The 17,483-nt window shown below is 32.8% G+C and overlaps 4 protein-coding genes across 4 annotated transcripts; 2 read left to right on the top strand and 2 right to left on the bottom strand.

The window, feature by feature from the left end:
* The first annotated feature begins 1,078 nt into the window (after nt 1-1,078).
* Nucleotides 1,079-11,031, top strand: LOC126553957 (uncharacterized). The gene is made up of 5 exons (XM_050209072.1): nt 1,079-1,279; nt 1,353-1,439; nt 1,504-1,799; nt 10,700-10,760; nt 10,855-11,031. Exons 1-5 carry the CDS (start codon nt 1,088-1,090, stop codon nt 11,014-11,016), a joined length of 798 nt encoding a protein of 265 aa, XP_050065029.1. The 5' UTR covers nt 1,079-1,087; the 3' UTR covers nt 11,017-11,031.
* On the bottom strand, nt 4,736-7,859 carry LOC126553956 (uncharacterized). The gene has a single exon (XM_050209070.1). The coding sequence runs from the start codon at nt 7,794-7,796 to the stop codon at nt 6,465-6,467; it is 1,332 nt and encodes a 443-aa protein (XP_050065027.1). The 5' UTR covers nt 7,797-7,859; the 3' UTR covers nt 4,736-6,464.
* A 2,418-nt stretch (nt 11,032-13,449) lies between the features above and the next one.
* LOC126553960 (uncharacterized) lies at nt 13,450-14,452 on the top strand. Its single transcript, XM_050209075.1, has 3 exons — nt 13,450-13,692; nt 14,047-14,253; nt 14,444-14,452. Exons 1-3 carry the CDS (start codon nt 13,450-13,452, stop codon nt 14,450-14,452), a joined length of 459 nt encoding a protein of 152 aa, XP_050065032.1.
* A 37-nt stretch (nt 14,453-14,489) lies between these two features.
* Nucleotides 14,490-16,514, bottom strand: LOC126553962 (uncharacterized). Its single transcript, XM_050209078.1, has 3 exons — nt 16,327-16,514; nt 16,081-16,237; nt 14,490-15,041 (listed from the first exon to the last, which is right to left on the bottom strand). The coding sequence occupies exons 1-3, from the start codon at nt 16,503-16,505 to the stop codon at nt 14,490-14,492; spliced, it is 888 nt and encodes a 295-aa protein (XP_050065035.1). The 5' UTR covers nt 16,506-16,514.
* Nucleotides 16,515-17,483: the final 969 nt, after the last annotated feature.

The following is a 17,483-nucleotide window of genomic DNA, read 5'->3' on the forward strand; positions in this document are numbered from 1 at the left end:
CCGTATATTTCTGTTACGGCGGCAACATTATTAATATAATTAGCTTAGCACAAGTTTATCCAACTACATTAAACATTAAATATATTGTCATTCTATTATTTACCTAACCACAGGCAGAAGAAGGAGAAAATCAGCCACAGGCAGAAGAACAAGAAGAAGATCAGCCACAAGAAAAAGGAGAAGAAGAACAAGAAGAAGAAGAAGAACAACAACAACAACATTAAGCAAGAACATATACGAAAATCCCTGGCATTCGGCTCAATTCAAAATTTTATATTGATAATTTTGGATATAAATATTATAAAAAAAAGTTACTCGTCAATAGAATAACTTTGGTTTGTGAGCCCAATCATCCTATATGTCATGGTTCAGCATCTATCAGTAGAAACGAGATGGACAACCAAATTTTGATTGTAGTTCCACACAATCATGAGCCAAATGAAATTGACTTAAATGTGCCATTCCTGAGGAACGCTCTAGGTGAAAGAGCTATTGATCGGACAATCACAACCCCGTCAATTCGAGGTCTCTATAATAGCGAAATAATTAGGTAAGTTAATTAACTTAATTATTGTGTTGAAATACAAATACATAAATTATGCTAATTATATGATAATTTTTTTTAACTTTTGGTAGGCATCCCCAGGCTGCCATTCACTATACATTCCTCCAGGCACAATCCAGAACAAAAAGGATGAGACTATCGAGACGCCCACAATTATTTCAGGACATGCACAATCTTGCAGAAATGTCTCTCCCCGGAATGCAAATTATGCCTCAACATTTCAAATTCCTTCAACTGCCTTTTTCAATCAAGAACTGATTATAAATGGAGTAACTGTTGGAATTATTTTTGCGAGTACTTCGGGAATTGAAAAGTATCGTGAACAGTTGGCTACAATAGAGATTTTCGGAATAAATGGCACGTATAAGACGCTACCTCAAATGCCAATGAACTTGTGATCTTTCCTGACATTTCAAATTTTCTACAAAAGCGTAGTAATCAATTTTTTATAGTTATATTATTCGTTATTACTTATTACTATGCTCTAAATATATATTATTATTTACAATTTAGGCGTTTCCAATGGTCTTTGTCCTTTTGGGGAGTGAGACAGAGGAAACGTATTGTGAGTTATTCGCTGTGATACGCAATATTCTATCTTTGAATTATGATGGAATCCGTTTTGTTACTGATTATGAGCGTGCTCTTATGAATGCTGTCCAGCAAATCTTCCCTAACAGTAACTTACTATGCTGTTGGTTCCATTATACTCAGGTAATATAAACAAACACATTTTGTTGATCATACCTGTCAGATAAATTTAATGATATTTATTTTAATGTTATAGTCGGTTGTTAGATATTGTCACCGAAAAGTGAATGGTGTCTTGAACTTGGTGAAGAGGCATGATGTGGCAGCTCGTAATTTCAGAGTGGTAAATTTGATTTTCTCTTTTTCAAGTAAATATTATTGTATTTCAATTATATTTTATATTTCAGGTACTAGCATTGCCTCATCTACCGGCTGAAAGTGGTCATCTGGGGTGCCCTAATTTTTGTATGGAAGATAGATTAAATACGATTGTTAATTATACCTTTCAGTTTCCTGAAATTAATGAGGTTATAAATCGTTTCCTGATGGACTACATTTATCATTATTGGTTTTTGCAAATTGGTCCACGATTTTTAAGTGTTTTTGGTCAAGATCACCGGACCAACAATTACTTAGAATCCTTCCATGCAACGTTTCTCACTCAAATTGGACGCCACCCTAATATTTGGGTCTTTCTTCGCGAGTTGTCTTAGTTGTACTGACCATACTATGTTCACTATGTTGCATTATCCCATAAATGTTTGTGTTATATGTATGTGTTATGTGTTTTATGTTTGTGTAATTGTTAGGTACATGTTTAAAATAATCGACAGTGTAACATCAATTCTTAAGAACAAAATTAGTAAGTGTCATCAATATTTGTATTTAATTTAATAAATATTTTTTTTCTATTTGCTCTATCTTTTTATTATTGCTTTCATAAGGTTAACCTGGTGTAAAATTTATTTAACACCATTATAGATATTAGGTTAATATGTAAATAGTAGTTGTGTTGTGAATATTTGAGTCGTCCAGTTGCATAACGTCGTATGTCCACTTTTAATCAATATTGATATTTTGATAATGTTTATATTGTCTAAATATCATTCATATTTGTGTAAAAATATTGAGTTACAAAACGTAGTATATTCTGTATAATTTTCAATTTAAACATTGGATTTAGTTGCAAAACAGTGTAAGTCCGTTGATTGTTGTATATCAAAAGAATGTATGTCCCCAGTTTAATAGCACATCCGCAAAACGGAGTAAATCCCTATATATTGATATAGGCTGACCGTATCAACAGTTACAAAACGTAGTGATATAAATAGAATAATATTTTATTCGTTGATTCCTAAATGTTGTTTATTATTATGATGTTATAACTCAGTTTATGGTTTAATTTTAAAACCAATGTTGGTTTAAAGTGTTTAAACACTATGATATTATTTTAATAAAGTATGTTTCTATGATAATAATTATCACATGTTTATTTAAAAGTAACACAACGTTATCCTACAAACTGTCATTCGTGTAAATACAACACAACTAGTTCGTCTAATTGTTATATTATTTTTTTCTATTAATTAAATAATTAATACATTACAATGCAGACTAGTGAAAATAGTATCATACCGATATCACCCCGACGAGGTAGAAAAAAAATTACATTACCATCTGAATGGCAACGACAAAAAGAAAAACGACAAAGGTAATTAATTGATTTTATTTATTTATTACCTGCCTACGTTAAATACATTCATTAATAATTTAATTGTTTTAATTTTAGATATTCATCTATTGGATTTCCTAGTCGTCCTCAATGTGAACATAAAAATAAAAATCAACAACAGTACCAATGTAGAACTTTGACAATGCAAGACGTGCGACGAGCTCATCAAATGTTTTACGAGATACCAGATAAAATTAAGCAAGACGAAATCATTTTGAGATTTGTTATGATAAATCCTGTACGCAGAACTCGTTCACGTAAGGATTTTTTTAAAAAAGAATTATCTATTAAATATTTTTCGCCTAAATTAAATGAAGATAATGGTCGTAAAAATGTATTAGGTAGTCTGCAAAAAAAGCATTCACAGACGTTTTTGCTATTTCTAAAAAAAGAGTAGATCTCGTGTGTAAAAAATATTTTAAGACTGGTAAGTCACCAAAAGAAAACCGAGGTGGACAAAGAATGGCCCAGAAATATGAGTCTCATTATTGTCGTGAAAAAAATACTACTCGACAATACTTGCCCAGTGAAATGTCAATTTCCTCACTGTATAAATTATTTAAAAGTTCTACATCTGAACAAGACGTAAAATATGAATTTTTTCGCTCAGTTTTTTGTACAGATTTTAACTTAGGGTTCGGGTCTCTGCCGACTGATTGTTGTTCTTTATGTATCTCTTTGAATCAAAAAATTAAAGTAACTCGATGTTTGGTAGAAAAAAGAGAATTGAGTACCACTCTAGAAGTTCATAAAAGAAAAGCTTACTCATTCTATAAATTGTTACAAAAAGAAAATGATGGAGAAATCACTTTTTCATTTGACTGTCAAAAAAATTTAGTGTTACCTAAAGTTCCCGATCAAAGTGCCTACTACTCTAGACAACTTTACGTATACAATTTTACAGTTTGCCAAGGTACATCAAAATCAAAACAATTAAAAGAAAATACGTTTATGTACATTTGGTTGGAAACAGAGCATAAAAAAGGATCTAATGAAATCGCTTCGTTTGTGTATCACCGTTTAAAAAATACTGATTTAACTAACATACATACTATTCGACTGTTTTCCGATGGATGTGGAGGACAAAACAAAAATCAAGTTATGTTGTCCATGCTTTCAAAGTTCTTACATGAATGTCCGTCTTATATAAAAAATATAAATTATTTTTATCCAATAGTTGGACATTCATTTATTCCTCCAGACCGCATATTTGGACGACTAGAAAAACAATTTAGAAAAATTCCTTGTTTAACAAGCATTAACGAGTACATGAACATTTTTGAAACAATCGGCACTACTATTCGTGTTTCTTCTGAAGAATGTAAAGTATATGACTGGAAGTCATCATGTCTTGAAACCTTAAAACCACCTGCAAATTGGCATTTTAAATTTGCACCTGTAAAACGAATAATATTATCAAAATCCAAACAGAATATTTTAGTGAGAGGAGAGCCAAATTATCATTTAAATGTAGGCCAGGAAAAAGGCTTGTGTAAACGTGGTAAAACTATAACTTCGATGAAACCTAACGTTATAAATAAAGGTGTTCAAGTAAATGCTGCAAAAAAGACTGATGTAGACAATTTACTTAAAAAACACTTTGGCTGTAACTGGAAAAATTTACCAGATCTCGAATATTTTAAGACTGTCATGGATGACGAAGAAAATAATGAACAAGATCATGAATCAGATTTTAGAGACATAAATGAAGAAGAAGAAGAATTTTCTTAATAAAAAATTCTATTGTGTAAGTTATGTTAATTTGTATAATTTTTTTTTACGTTCAAAATTTTTTTTAAATTTAAAAGTTGTGTTTACGCCGACGGACCTTACTAAGGCGTACGCCGGTCGCTTAGTCCTCCGGACCGTAGTGAGGGGAATAAATTAATTTATAAACTACACAGATGTAAGTAAACTGAACAAATATATAATATATAACTAGAACAGCAGCTAGTGAGTAATACAATATAACAAATACAATATGCACGTATAAATGTGCATATAAAATATATAAATATATTAGGAGACGGGGATCACCGCTCTGAGCACCGGAGCTGGCTGTCGATGGATGGCTGATCTGCTGACGACTGGAACTGGGACCACGTGGATTGCACGTACCGCGGCGACGAATAATCCGCGATTACTGGAACGTAAGGTCATAAACCACGTAATATAAAATATAACGGCTCAGCAATGAATGAGACCGAAATAATAGCTGAGTTAAAGAGCTGAATTAACTCTTGGAGCGCGTTGAGCACGAACGCGCATACAACAAAAAAAACATGGCGATCACCACAAGACGGAGCAGCCGCTACACACGAAAAATGTACGAGTCGAGCGTGACAAAACGTACAAAAAAGGAATGACGAACGTCCGAACAACACGTTAACGGCGTTGTATTCGTTGTTGCCCGGAGCAGGGCGGCAGGTGAGTCAGTGCCGCCACCATTGCGCGTGACCTAGCGTGGTCACCGAACAAATGTCCAAACCCCGGGGACAATTTGTATGTGCAAAAAGGTCGAACATACTCCCCCCTTGCAAGTTACCGCTTACTTGCAACAGAACAGTTCGAATAACTTTTGCTGAAGGAGTTGTAGTCGTTGAGCCGACGATCGGAGCTGATGAATGATTGAACGAAGTAGTCAGACGGAGCACTTGTCCGGAGCAGTTGAGCGGAGCAGCTTAGCGGTAGAGCAGATCGATGTTGAACGGAGCAGTTGAACGGATGAACGGAGCAGCTTAGCGGTAGAGCAGATCGATGTTGAACGGAGCAGTTGAACGGATGAACGGAGCAGTTTCATTAATCAGCGTGGTGGACTGGAGCGGAGTCGAACGGAGCAATTGGACAGATGAACGGATCTGTTGAGCGGAGCAGCTTGAGCGGATGAACGGATCAGTTTCATTAATCAGCGTGGTGGACTGGAGCGGAGTCGAACGGAGCAGTTGGACAGATGAACGGATCTGTTGAGCGGAGCAGCTTGAGTGTGATTGAGCAGCGCAGTGGAATTGAGCGGTTGAGCCGTTGAACGGAGCAGTCGAGCGAAGCAGCTCGAGTGGGTGAACGGAGCTGTTCAGCGAAGCAGCTTGAGCAGGTTAACGGAGCAGTTGAGCGGAACAGCTTGAACCGACGGAACGGAGCGGTAGCCAACAGTGATGAGCGGGATTTAACAAAGGGACAACATTGATCAATGACCATTACAATATCAATAGAACAATTAATAAAAAATAAATAAATTAGTAAAACATAACTAAATAAATATGTTTGAGCATAAACAAGGTAGAAAATATCATTAATAACATTATTATTTTTTAACAATACATACAATACATATATCAATACCTGAAAATCTTAATAATAAAGTCAACCACATAAATAATTATAATCAACCATCATAAGGGTTGATAAAAAGAATTAACAATAAAAATACAATTTTAGCAAAATAAAACGAGCAGTACTCACATCATGAATGAGCATGATAATATTCTCCATCACCCCGGTACCGGTGACAGAGCAGCCGACGGCAACAGATGTAGCAGGCGAAGTGGATAATATAATTAATAATAGCTAAATAAAGATAATAAAAATAATACATATATACAAGATGTGTACAAGGAAAGGAACACTATTTTTTACGGATCAGTCGGTGTTCTGTCCTGCACTAGCATCGCAGCTGACGGAACAGACGGGGTTTGGGTCCGCAACCCGATGCAATAGCGCATGATGTCGCCGTTTGCATATGGAGCATGATTCAGGACACTTAAATGACATGTGCCCCTCCCCGAGGCAGACCATGCAAAGGCGATAAGTACACACAGTGTTATAGCGTTCGTCGACGGACGCCGCTTTAAATGTTAAACAATCAGCTAGCCGGTGAGCACCAGAGCACAGCCGACATTTCAAAGCAGAAATCCTTGTTGTCGAAACGCAAGAAGCCTGTGAACTTCGCCGAGGTCCTTGAGAATTCGGTCTGATTGGTTGGGACGATCTTCCCGGAGCTTGTATCTCGGCATTTTCGAGAACTTGTTGTCGAGCCTTGACGAACTTTATGACGCTTTGAACCGACGGATATTCCTCAGTGTTCCCCGATTCAAAGAGACGTCTTGATGAAGTAGGCAAACACCTAGCAGCCAATGAAAACAGCATAAACGAAGCCAAGTTCGGAATCTGAAGCGATTCCAAAATAGCTAGATTATCGTCAAACATCGATAAAAAGGACTGCAGAGACGCCTGTGTTTCGGACGCAGCCACCGGAGCCGAAATCAATTCGTTCATAATTGAAGACGCCAACATGCGGGGCTTGTCGTATCGTTCGACCAAAGCGTCCCAGGCCAAGGTGAAAGAATCATTCGCCACCGTGAAACCTTTAATAACCTCCTGCGGATCTGCTTGAAGGCAACCTATCAAATAGTAGAACTTATGCGTATTGGAAATGGTCGGATCTGAAGCCACCAAAGATTGGAACCTATCCCGAAAGGCGGGCCAATGTTGACATTCACCGTCAAAGTACGGTAGAGGGATTTCGGGTAATCTTGCAGGAGCTAATGCCATTTGTGGATACGGAGGGGTGCAATCCCTGGACGCCTCGGTATTAGTGCCAGAGATGCCGACCGGAACCTCGTATGACATATGTTGCACAGTATCGACGCTCACAACCTGAGCTGGTTGCAAGACGTTACACTTGGCCTTAGTTTCGACTACCAACGCTCGAACTTCAGTCTCCAAATTCACTGAAAATTCGACCAACAACCCTAACTCCGAAAGAATATCCAACACACTATTGTTCTCTATTACAAAACTGGACCATAGCGCATCCAAGTCTTGGATAGCAACTACCAACTGAGACTGAACAGTCTCATCAGTTGTACTTTGGATAGCCAATTGATGTATCTGGCGAATTCTAGCCACTGTGCTATCTCTGCGTAGCAACGCACGATCCTTCGCTCGAACATCACGTCCAGCTTCAGCCATGATCAACGACACTAGATACTAACTACAAAGTAAAACTGAGCAGAATTAAATTTATTGTCGGTAGTCTATGTGTTACAAGTAATCTAGTGTACAGTGTAAACTAAAGGAACAAATCAAATAATAACAATAGAGCGACCAATGAGCATAATCAGTGAAAAAAATCAATCGAAGAATTAATATATATGAACATTGATAAAACAATAACCAACAATAGATTAAATAATCAGGACCCCATAATCCCGAATATTAAATCCTAAACGATAAACAATACCAGGTGATCAAGATCGAATCAAACAATGAATATAAAATATGAATGTTGATAAAATAAACACTAATAACAAAAAACAACTTAACAATCAGGACCCCATAATCCAGAAACTTAAGTCTGTAACAATAAATTAAAATAATAAAAGCCAGCAAGAGAGCATCTAGAATTCTGAATTTAAATTTAAAAACTTTTAATGTAAGCAGACTTCACAAAACAAAATATAATTATTGAACAATTTATGATGACTATGAGCAATTCAATAAAAAAATCAGACGATAAAGAAGACCTCAGTCGAACAACTCTAACATAGATAATACAACAAAAATAATACTAAATAATAATACAAAAGGATGATACACTACCTGACCACTGGCACGATCCACAGCATACACCTAAATATTATAATAAAAATAATTGTAACCCTAATTAACTTTTACACTGAAGGTGTTAACATTAATAAACAAATGTCACCAATGTGACAATAATATAATAAATTAGAACAAGTAACAACCCCAAATAAAAATGAATAAAATGTAATATATGAAATAGGAGTTACCTAGACCAGCAACTAGTGAACATAACCCTATTGCTAATAAATAATATTGCAAACAATGAATAATCTGATCACAGAAAGATATAATTATTCAACTAACTGAGTTACCTAAAATAATATTAATAAAAGACTGACTGTAAGAGCTACGATACTGAAAATATAACTTAGTGCTAAACTTAAGCCAGGGAGCACTGTATAACACAACAATAAAACTTATTATTAATTATTAGACTTGAACCAAAACTTATAAACTAAAGTTTATAAAAATATTAAAAGCATAATATAATATAATAACCAATAAACAAATTTGACGTTTATATAGGTGGTCTAACATTAATATAATGAATATAATTAAATATTATAGTATCCTAACGACTGAGCAGCTGTTTGATTTACAAATATGAGCTAAATGTAGAACCTCCAGGCTGAATACACTAAACTTAATCAAAATAAAATAATAACAACCTAATCAAATAATATAAACATATTAGCGACAGGAATAAGGATGGATAAATAAACGTACACACCTTACATCTACATATTAAAATTAATATCAGAACAAAAAAACTACTCACTAGTATCCTGAGTACCAAATGGAATGATGGAACAACCAAACCACGCTCTGCTACCAAATGTTTACGCCGACGGACCTTACTAAGGCGTACGCCGGTCGCTTAGTCCTCCGGACCGTAGTGAGGGGAATAAATTAATTTATAAACTACACAGATGTAAGTAAACTGAACAAATATATAATATATAACTAGAACAGCAGCTAGTGAGTAATACAATATAACAAATACAATATGCACGTATAAATGTGCATATAAAATATATAAATATATTAGGAGACGGGGATCACCGCTCTGAGCACCGGAGCTGGCTGTCGATGGATGGCTGATCTGCTGACGACTGGAACTGGGACCACGTGGATTGCACGTACCGCGGCGACGAATAATCCGCGATTACTGGAACGTAAGGTCATAAACCACGTAATATAAAATATAACGGCTCAGCAATGAATGAGACCGAAATAATAGCTGAGTTAAAGAGCTGAATTAACTCTTGGAGCGCGTTGAGCACGAACGCGCATACAACAAAAAAAACATGGCGATCACCACAAGACGGAGCAGCTGCTACACACGAAAAATGTACGAGTCGAGCGTGACAAAACGTACAAAAAAGGAATGACGAACGTCCGAACAACACGTTAACGGCGTTGTATTCGTTGTTGCCCGGAGCAGGGCGGCAGGTGAGTCAGTGCCGCCACCATTGCGCGTGACCTAGCGTGGTCACCGAACAAATGTCCAAACCCCGGGGACAATTTGTATGTGCAAAAAGGTCGAACAGTTGTGTTTTTTTACGTTGTTTATATTTCAAAAGTTTATAAGTTATTTTTCCAATTATTTAAATAATATTGACAGAGATTAAAGTTTTATGTTATATTTTCTAGTACTTTAAATTATTTTTTAATTTTCATTTAAAATTGTTTTTTTCTATGTCAAAAAAGTAATACATTTTTATTTTGAATTTTTGAATTTTAAATTGTTTTTATTTAAAAAAGTTTAAATAAAAAACAATAAATTGTTTTATAAGTAGTTACTTAGAAAAACTATTTACCAAAACTAAGAATGAATAAAAAAATAACTATGGTCAAAAATTAAAATTGTATACGTCAAAAGGTAGTATGTCCGTATTTTAGTTGCAAAAAAGAGTATGTGTAAATTTAAATTTCAAATTTATGGAAACCCGATGACCAACGATTTATATAGTTAATGAAAAAATAAAGTTTTTATTTTTTACCTATTTGTGAAAAAAAAATCAATGAATTTACTAAAATATTTAAAAAAATAAAGGTTTTTCGCTTATACTGAAAAAATTCATTGTTTGGACATACGACGTTATGCAACTGGACGACTCATTTGTGCTTTGTTAATGGTGTGCACGGTACCATGCTAGTTGATAAATAGATGTCGCTTTTAAAAGTATCTCTAGCATGGCAAATTGTTTTAAATTATCATAATTGTCAAAGATATTATATTTTTAATAATAATATTTATGTTTATTTATATTTTAAACAGAAAGACTGACTATTGTGGAAAATCAGTTCTTTGTAGAATTTCAACAAAGCATCAATAATCGCATGGTAATTGTTTAATTATTATCAATATTTGAACAAACATAATTGCTGTTTTGATTGCGGTTGAATAATGTCAACTGTATGTATTTATTTTTTTTAGATCAGAGATGGCACTTCTAGATCTGAAAGAGAAAATTCGACAAGGATTATTGCAGAATTTGTACAGCAACTAATCAGAGACGGTGATCTATTGATGTTTTTGAGGAGGACCGGTCACCGAAATGATGGCTATGTTCAACAACAAATTGGAGCCTATCCCTGAGTAAGTTGTAAATTTTCTACTTGTCCACTTACGAAAAATAAATAAGCTATGTCATAAATTGTACTTATTAGTGTAGGAGGTCTGTTATTGTTGGGTCTGGATCAATAAAACAGCCTATTTTTCATTTACCGATCTATACACACATCTTATCTTATATAACACATCTTACACATCATTACACCACGCAGCTCACTAGTATTTGCGTGGTGAACCTAACCACTGCTAGTTGAACTATAACACTATTACACATAAAACATACAGGTCGGTTGGTGTTTGATATGGTGCGTGTTAACATTTTATTGTTGGGATGCGCAGCGCTTACCATTGTCCCCATGAAACTGTTGAAGAAGTTAATAAATAAATAATATTTTATATAATAACCTTAAAATCAACTTACTACACATAATGTTATTTAAAATAAATGTATTACTTTTTATAGATTTTTCTGTAAAATTGTATAGCTTTTTCCATTATGGCAAAAGTTATAAAATTTTACAGAAAACATCAATGCGTTGAAGAAATCAAACAGTGAAGAAACTGAAAATTTCTCAAATATTTTTATTTCATTATCTGATGTTATGAATCGCAAATACCGCAGATATCCAGCGAAAGGCATCTGAAGCAGTAATAAAGATAAGTTTGTTCAACTATATTAATAAACAATAATTTTACTTGTTGCTTCCTAACATCACATTATTATATCTCACTATAGGTATCTTGTTAATTATGTTTTAGAGAAAACCATTTTTTGGCTCAATAATTGGGAAAACAATGTTATATGGGTTTTGTGTCGCTATGGATTCAACAAATTACTTATTGCAAACGTGTGGTTTTAAATGTGTCAACAAAACAATATGAACCAAAATTCTTTGAAGGTAAAATAACTTTTGAATAGTTAATATTCATATTATTAATGTTTATACTTTCAATTGTAGCAATCTTTCGGTACACTATGCCACTTATTGGTCCAAATGATCAACCTACATCCTTCTTGCAAGTTTACAAACTACTGCTGGTTTATTTAACAATAAAGACACCTCAGACAAGAAACTTCCAAATTCTTAAAATATTATGTTACAATGAGGATGAAACAAAGTATATTGGTACAAAACAAAAAAGCTGTAAACATCATCTAACTATTTAAGAACTTTATTTCTGTTGAATTATTTTATTTAGTAAAACGTTAATAAATTTTTCAAAAATATAATAGTTATTAAGAGAAAAATTGTATAATTAAGAAGATAACATACCTATTACATTGTTTTTAAAATATGATTTGGAAATTAAAAAATAATGTTATTTTTAGTAATATTAAAAGTGAATGGCCATAAAAAAAAACTGTGTTTAAGTATTTTTAGATAACAGTATGAATGCAAATCACATAGTTTTTGCTTCTGAAGGGCTTTATAACCCCTAACATTCTACAGGTAAACTAATACATAATATGGTATGAGGTGAGGTTTATAAATAAGAATCATTAAACTTTTAAACATGCAACATGCTCTGATACTTATATATATAAATTACTATATACCATGGCTGGTGGTAACCCCTAACGTTGTCGGTATAACAAACATTTCTATAAATGAGCCTAGTAATACATCAACGGCGGAGCGACGTGGGAACATAATTAAAATAATTTAATAAATCAAAAGCAGATCATCGCATGTACGCCTGTCACAATTACCACCCGGTAGAATATGAGTCATATTGCTCACGCACGGTATCGCGCGGATGACGCAATGCGTGGGCAGAAGCGGATGCACATGCAGGAGACCATCAGGGATCTGAAGGTACCGCGGGAGTCCCTGGACGATATATAAGAGGGCCCAGATTAGGCACATTTCAGACGTGATCCACCAGAGTTAGAGCGAACACCTTCACATCACCCAGATCAATAGTTTTGTCATTTGGACTTAGAATATTTTTCACAAGTTTAATTTATTTAATTTATTGGACTTAGAATAATTTTCAATAAAAAACACTTAGAATTATTTCAAGAGTCTTCATTTATTTTACGACAACCTATCCAATACGACATCATTCAACTGATTGTACGTGGCACGTTACAAACACATCAATGAAAAGTTACAAAACATGCTGTGGCCCATATGGATAGGCGGATAGCCAACTAAAATAATCAACATATTGATGAGAATTCTTGTTTCAATTATTCAATCTTTAAGCTGCGGTCACACGATGAGTGTAGACCGTGATAGTCGCTGTCGTGAAAGAATATGATAGTTTGCTTTCACTATCACTACCTGTTCACACGCATTGTTAACTTGTTTGATAGTAAAAAATAAAAACAAAAAAAATATGATATTATTGATCCGTTGTTCGTACTTTATAGTTTATACTTAGAAAATAATTAAAAAAACGTTATACTTTTTTTATAATATCTTTTTCATTGACTATTAATTTATTATTAAAATGTCTACCTCTACCGATGAACTAGAGCTTGCAATTGTGCGAGTTATTGAGGAACTCATAAAATTAAAGAGGGAAAATAGAAAAGTAGCCAAAAAGAAATTGTGGGTGAAAACTTGGATCCTAAGAAGGAATCAATTAGGAGCATCTAACACATTATTGAGAGAATTGGCACTTGAAGACCAACAAAGTTACTTTAACTTTTTGAGAATTAATGAATCCATGTTCAATATTTTATTACAAAAGGTAATTACTTATTATTGTACATCAATTTACAGTATAATCAATAATGTATTCTATTGTATATATCAGAAGTCCTAAAATTTTTATTAAAATCATCATATATATATATATATATATGAATTAATATAGTATATTATGAAAATTATATCAAAAATTTAGTTTTTAACTACCTACACTTCAAAATTCCATAAATCAGAATTTAGATGTATGTATAATTTAAATATAAACATGGTGTGAAGCTTAAAAAAATCATCCTATATACTAATTTATACGTGGATGATTATTACTAAAATAAGTTTAGGATCATTTGTATTTTTCATACCATTTAAAAAATTGAATAGCTTAATAATTTTACAGATTGAACCCAAAATACAAAAAAAAGACACAATGATGAGAACCGCACTACCTGCTAAATTAAAACTGGAATTGGCATTGAGGTATTTAGCAACAGGGGATTCATATAAAACATTACAGTATATGTACAGAGTGGGAAAGTCATCTATTTGTGAGTTCATACCAGAAGTTTTTGAAGCAATTTATGAAGCATTAAAAGTATATATTGAGGTATTAATAAAAAATAATAACTTATTGTTTAATAAAAACAGTTTTTAAACATTTTTTTTTTTTGTAGTTTTAACATAAATAACAACAAAATAGGTTTTCTAAATAAAAAAAAACCAACACTTTTTTATTCAGTACAGATTATACTTATACTTATATAATAAAATAAAATTTTCTCTGTTTCGTCTACCAGACTAAATAAACATAAATACAAATTTAACAAATCACTTAATTTTAAATCACATAAAGTTGTTATAGTACACGGCTATATTATTAGACTCAGATACATTGTTATCATCAGATGTTTGTGGCTCATCTTCTTCAAATTCAACTTCTTCAATTACATTATAATCATAATTATCATAGTTTGTCTTATTGTTTACAATTTTAGTCAAAAGTGCAGTAAAAGATGCTGATCTTGATATTTCGTCTAAACGAGCTTTAGTTAACAGACTTTGAATTTCCTCTTGTAACAAAATGGATTTTTCTAATGGTAATTTTTCTAATTGAGCTGCAACATGCTGTCCAAAAATAATAAATTCATTTGTCTTTGATTTTTGTTCGCAAACAAATTTTAGCGTATCAACTGCTTTATCTAATGATTGATCATAATGTTTATTAAATATTTGGCCACTTTGCTTTTTAGTGCGTTTTTTGGTTGTTGTAGTTGTTTGAATTATATTTTGTGTCATACTCTGTAAAGGTACATTATTCGAAGTATCACTATTATTCAAAACATCACTATTATTTATCACCAAAGTAGTGTTTTCAGGTTCTTGAGATTCGATTACCTAAAATAAATAATAAATATATATTAATAATAATAAAAAAAATAAAATATTTAATTTATTTAATTAATTTTTAAGGTTCCAGTTGAAGAAACAAAATGGAATGAAATTGTCAATGGTTTTGACAATCTTTGGAATTTTCCACAATGCACAGGTTATTTTTTTTCATCACATGGGCATATAAGTAACAAAGATAATAACATAATATTTATGTTATATGTTTATAGGTGCCATTGATGGAAAACATATTGTGATGGAATGCCCATCAAATTCAGGCTCAAATTACTATAATTATAAAGGCACTTTCAGCATAGTTTTATTGGCTTTAGTTGACCACAATTATAACTTTACCTGCATCGATATAGGGAGTTATGGAAGCAATTCAGATGCAGGAATTTTCGCAAAATCTGCTTTAAAAAAAGCATTAGAAGAAAATAAATTAAACATGCCACGTGAAAGTGTTATATTGGGAGATGAGGCCTTTCCTTTAGAAACTTATTTGATGAAACCTTTTTCAAGAAGAAAAATTTTATCAAAACGTGAAAAAATATTTGATTACAGACTTTGTCGCGCCAGGAGAATAGTAGAAAACGCTTTTGGTATATTTGCAAGTCGTTTTAGAATATTTAGACGACCAATTCCGTTGTCTCCGGTAAAAACAATCTTATTAGTTAAAGCTGCCTGCGCTCTACATAACTGGATAAGAAAAGTTGGTAATAGTTCAAACTTTATATCAGTTGATATTGAGGATACTGAAACAGGATGTCTTATAGAAGGTTCGTGGAGAAATGATCCTAAACCTTCAGGTTTATTGGATTTAACACCAATTCAGAGGAATCATGCAACAGATGCAAAACTTAAACGAAATTATTTAGCAGACTGTTTTGTTGGAGTAAGGGCAGTTGAATGGCAAAATAGAATGATTGAATAATCAATCATATATAATATTAAAAATGTATCAATTTTCCATATTAAAATATTTTTTTGTAACTTCTTATACACCTATCTTAAAATATTATTATATTTTTAAAATGAAGCTTACAAAATTTGTATCAGATTCTCTCTGTCCATCATTATTTTTTTTCAAAAAGCTGTCAGCAAGTGTAAACCAGCTTAATTTTGGTACATACACATCATGTTTACCAGATCCTGTACCCATAGATGATCTTACTTTAGCAGTCTCTTGATTATAAGTACATCTGAAATAAAACATAACATATTTGTACCTTGGGGGAAAAATTAAAATGTGAGATGTAATATTATTATTGGTATAATAAGAAACACATACCTTATACTCCTAATCTTTTGCCTCAGTAGTTTAATGTTAGGTAGTTTAGTAAAATCAAGCAGTGCTTCCTCAGCTGCATCACGTTTATGTCGCAGTTTATAATTCGGATCTTTTTTAAACCATAAACATGGATATCTTTGATATTCTTCTAAGAAGCTCATAATATCAAAATCTGCCATTCTGAATTCGATTAAAAAAAAACGAAAAAAGAGAAATCTAGTATCTATCTATCATGATCGTAATATAATCTCGTGATACTGTGATAGTGTGAATGTGATAGCATGTAGCAGATCACACGGTGAAAGTGCTATCACTATCACTCACATTCACTATCAACTATCGTGCATGTACGATAGTGCGAGAGTCGCTTTCGTGATAGTTTGATAGTCACTATCGATCGGTTCGAACGATGACACGATTTTGATAGCAGGTTTCACGATAGTAACTATCGCGTTTAACTATCATCGTGCGACCGCGGCTTTAGATATAAAAATTGAACTATTTATATATTTTTTTTATTAAGTATAATCAATTTGAACATTTTTGAGGTTTTGATAAATATTGTTAAATTTGAACTTAAGATATTTATAAAATATTATAAATAAACAACAAAAGTTTTTTTTTTTAAATTTGTAATCTGTGTCTTGGTTCTATTTCAAAAATATTAATGAACATAACAGCTAACAGACTTAATTAATATACAGGCTATCTGACCTTTTTGGAAAAATGAAGAAATGATCCTAGCGTAGAATCCCTCGGAGAACAAATCGACCTCTATGCAAAATGTTCGTTCGGCCATCGGTTTACTAAAATACTTTAAATACTTAAAAATTAAATCAAAAATATCAAAATTGATAATAATCATTTTTTCTTTATCATGAAATTAAAAACAATCAAAAATAAATTAATGTATTTTTGAAAATGTTTAATTTTTGTACGATATTTCTGAAACTCGGGAACTGGGTAGTTTGAAGGTCGGTGATCAAATTTGGCATCTTGTGTCGTCGAGACCTTAGAAGCCGTTTTCCCTGTATTTTGGGGCTTCAAAAGTTCAAAATTTACGTTTTTTTCGGTTTTTTTGGCATGGGCACTAAGATTTGGGCGCAACAAACCGTTTTTGTAATTGAATATCATAGAGGACTTTTCGCTGGATCAAT

The sequence above is a fragment of the Aphis gossypii genome, unplaced genomic scaffold (genome assembly GCF_020184175.1).
Source record: "Aphis gossypii isolate Hap1 unplaced genomic scaffold, ASM2018417v2 Contig00381, whole genome shotgun sequence".
Taxonomy (NCBI): Eukaryota; Metazoa; Arthropoda; class Insecta; order Hemiptera; family Aphididae; genus Aphis; species Aphis gossypii.

Bases quoted from the DNA above. Each gene is read 5' to 3' on its own strand.
- LOC126553957 (XM_050209072.1), top strand. From the start codon at position 1,088: ATGGTCTTTGTCCTTTTGGGGAGTGAGACAGAGGAAACGTATTGTGAG. The intron at 1,440-1,503 runs GTAAATTTGATT...TTTATATTTCAG, and splicing joins CAGCTCGTAATTTCAGAGTG to GTACTAGCATTGCCTCATCT. The intron at 1,800-10,699 runs GTTGTCTTAGTT...TTAAACAGAAAG, and splicing joins ATTTGGGTCTTTCTTCGCGA to ACTGACTATTGTGGAAAATC.
- LOC126553960 (XM_050209075.1), top strand. From the start codon at position 13,450: ATGTCTACCTCTACCGATGAACTAGAGCTTGCAATTGTGCGAGTTATT. The intron at 13,693-14,046 runs GTAATTACTTAT...ATAATTTTACAG, and splicing joins TCAATATTTTATTACAAAAG to ATTGAACCCAAAATACAAAA.
- LOC126553956 (XM_050209070.1), bottom strand. From the start codon at position 7,796: ATGGCTGAAGCTGGACGTGATGTTCGAGCGAAGGATCGTGCGTTGCTA.
- LOC126553962 (XM_050209078.1), bottom strand. From the start codon at position 16,505: ATGGCAGATTTTGATATTATGAGCTTCTTAGAAGAATATCAAAGATAT. The intron at 16,238-16,326 runs GTATGTGTTTCT...GTTTTATTTCAG, and splicing joins CAAAAGATTAGGAGTATAAG to ATGTACTTATAATCAAGAGA. The intron at 15,042-16,080 runs GTAAGCTTCATT...TATTTATTTTAG, and splicing joins GAGAATCTGATACAAATTTT to GTAATCGAATCTCAAGAACC.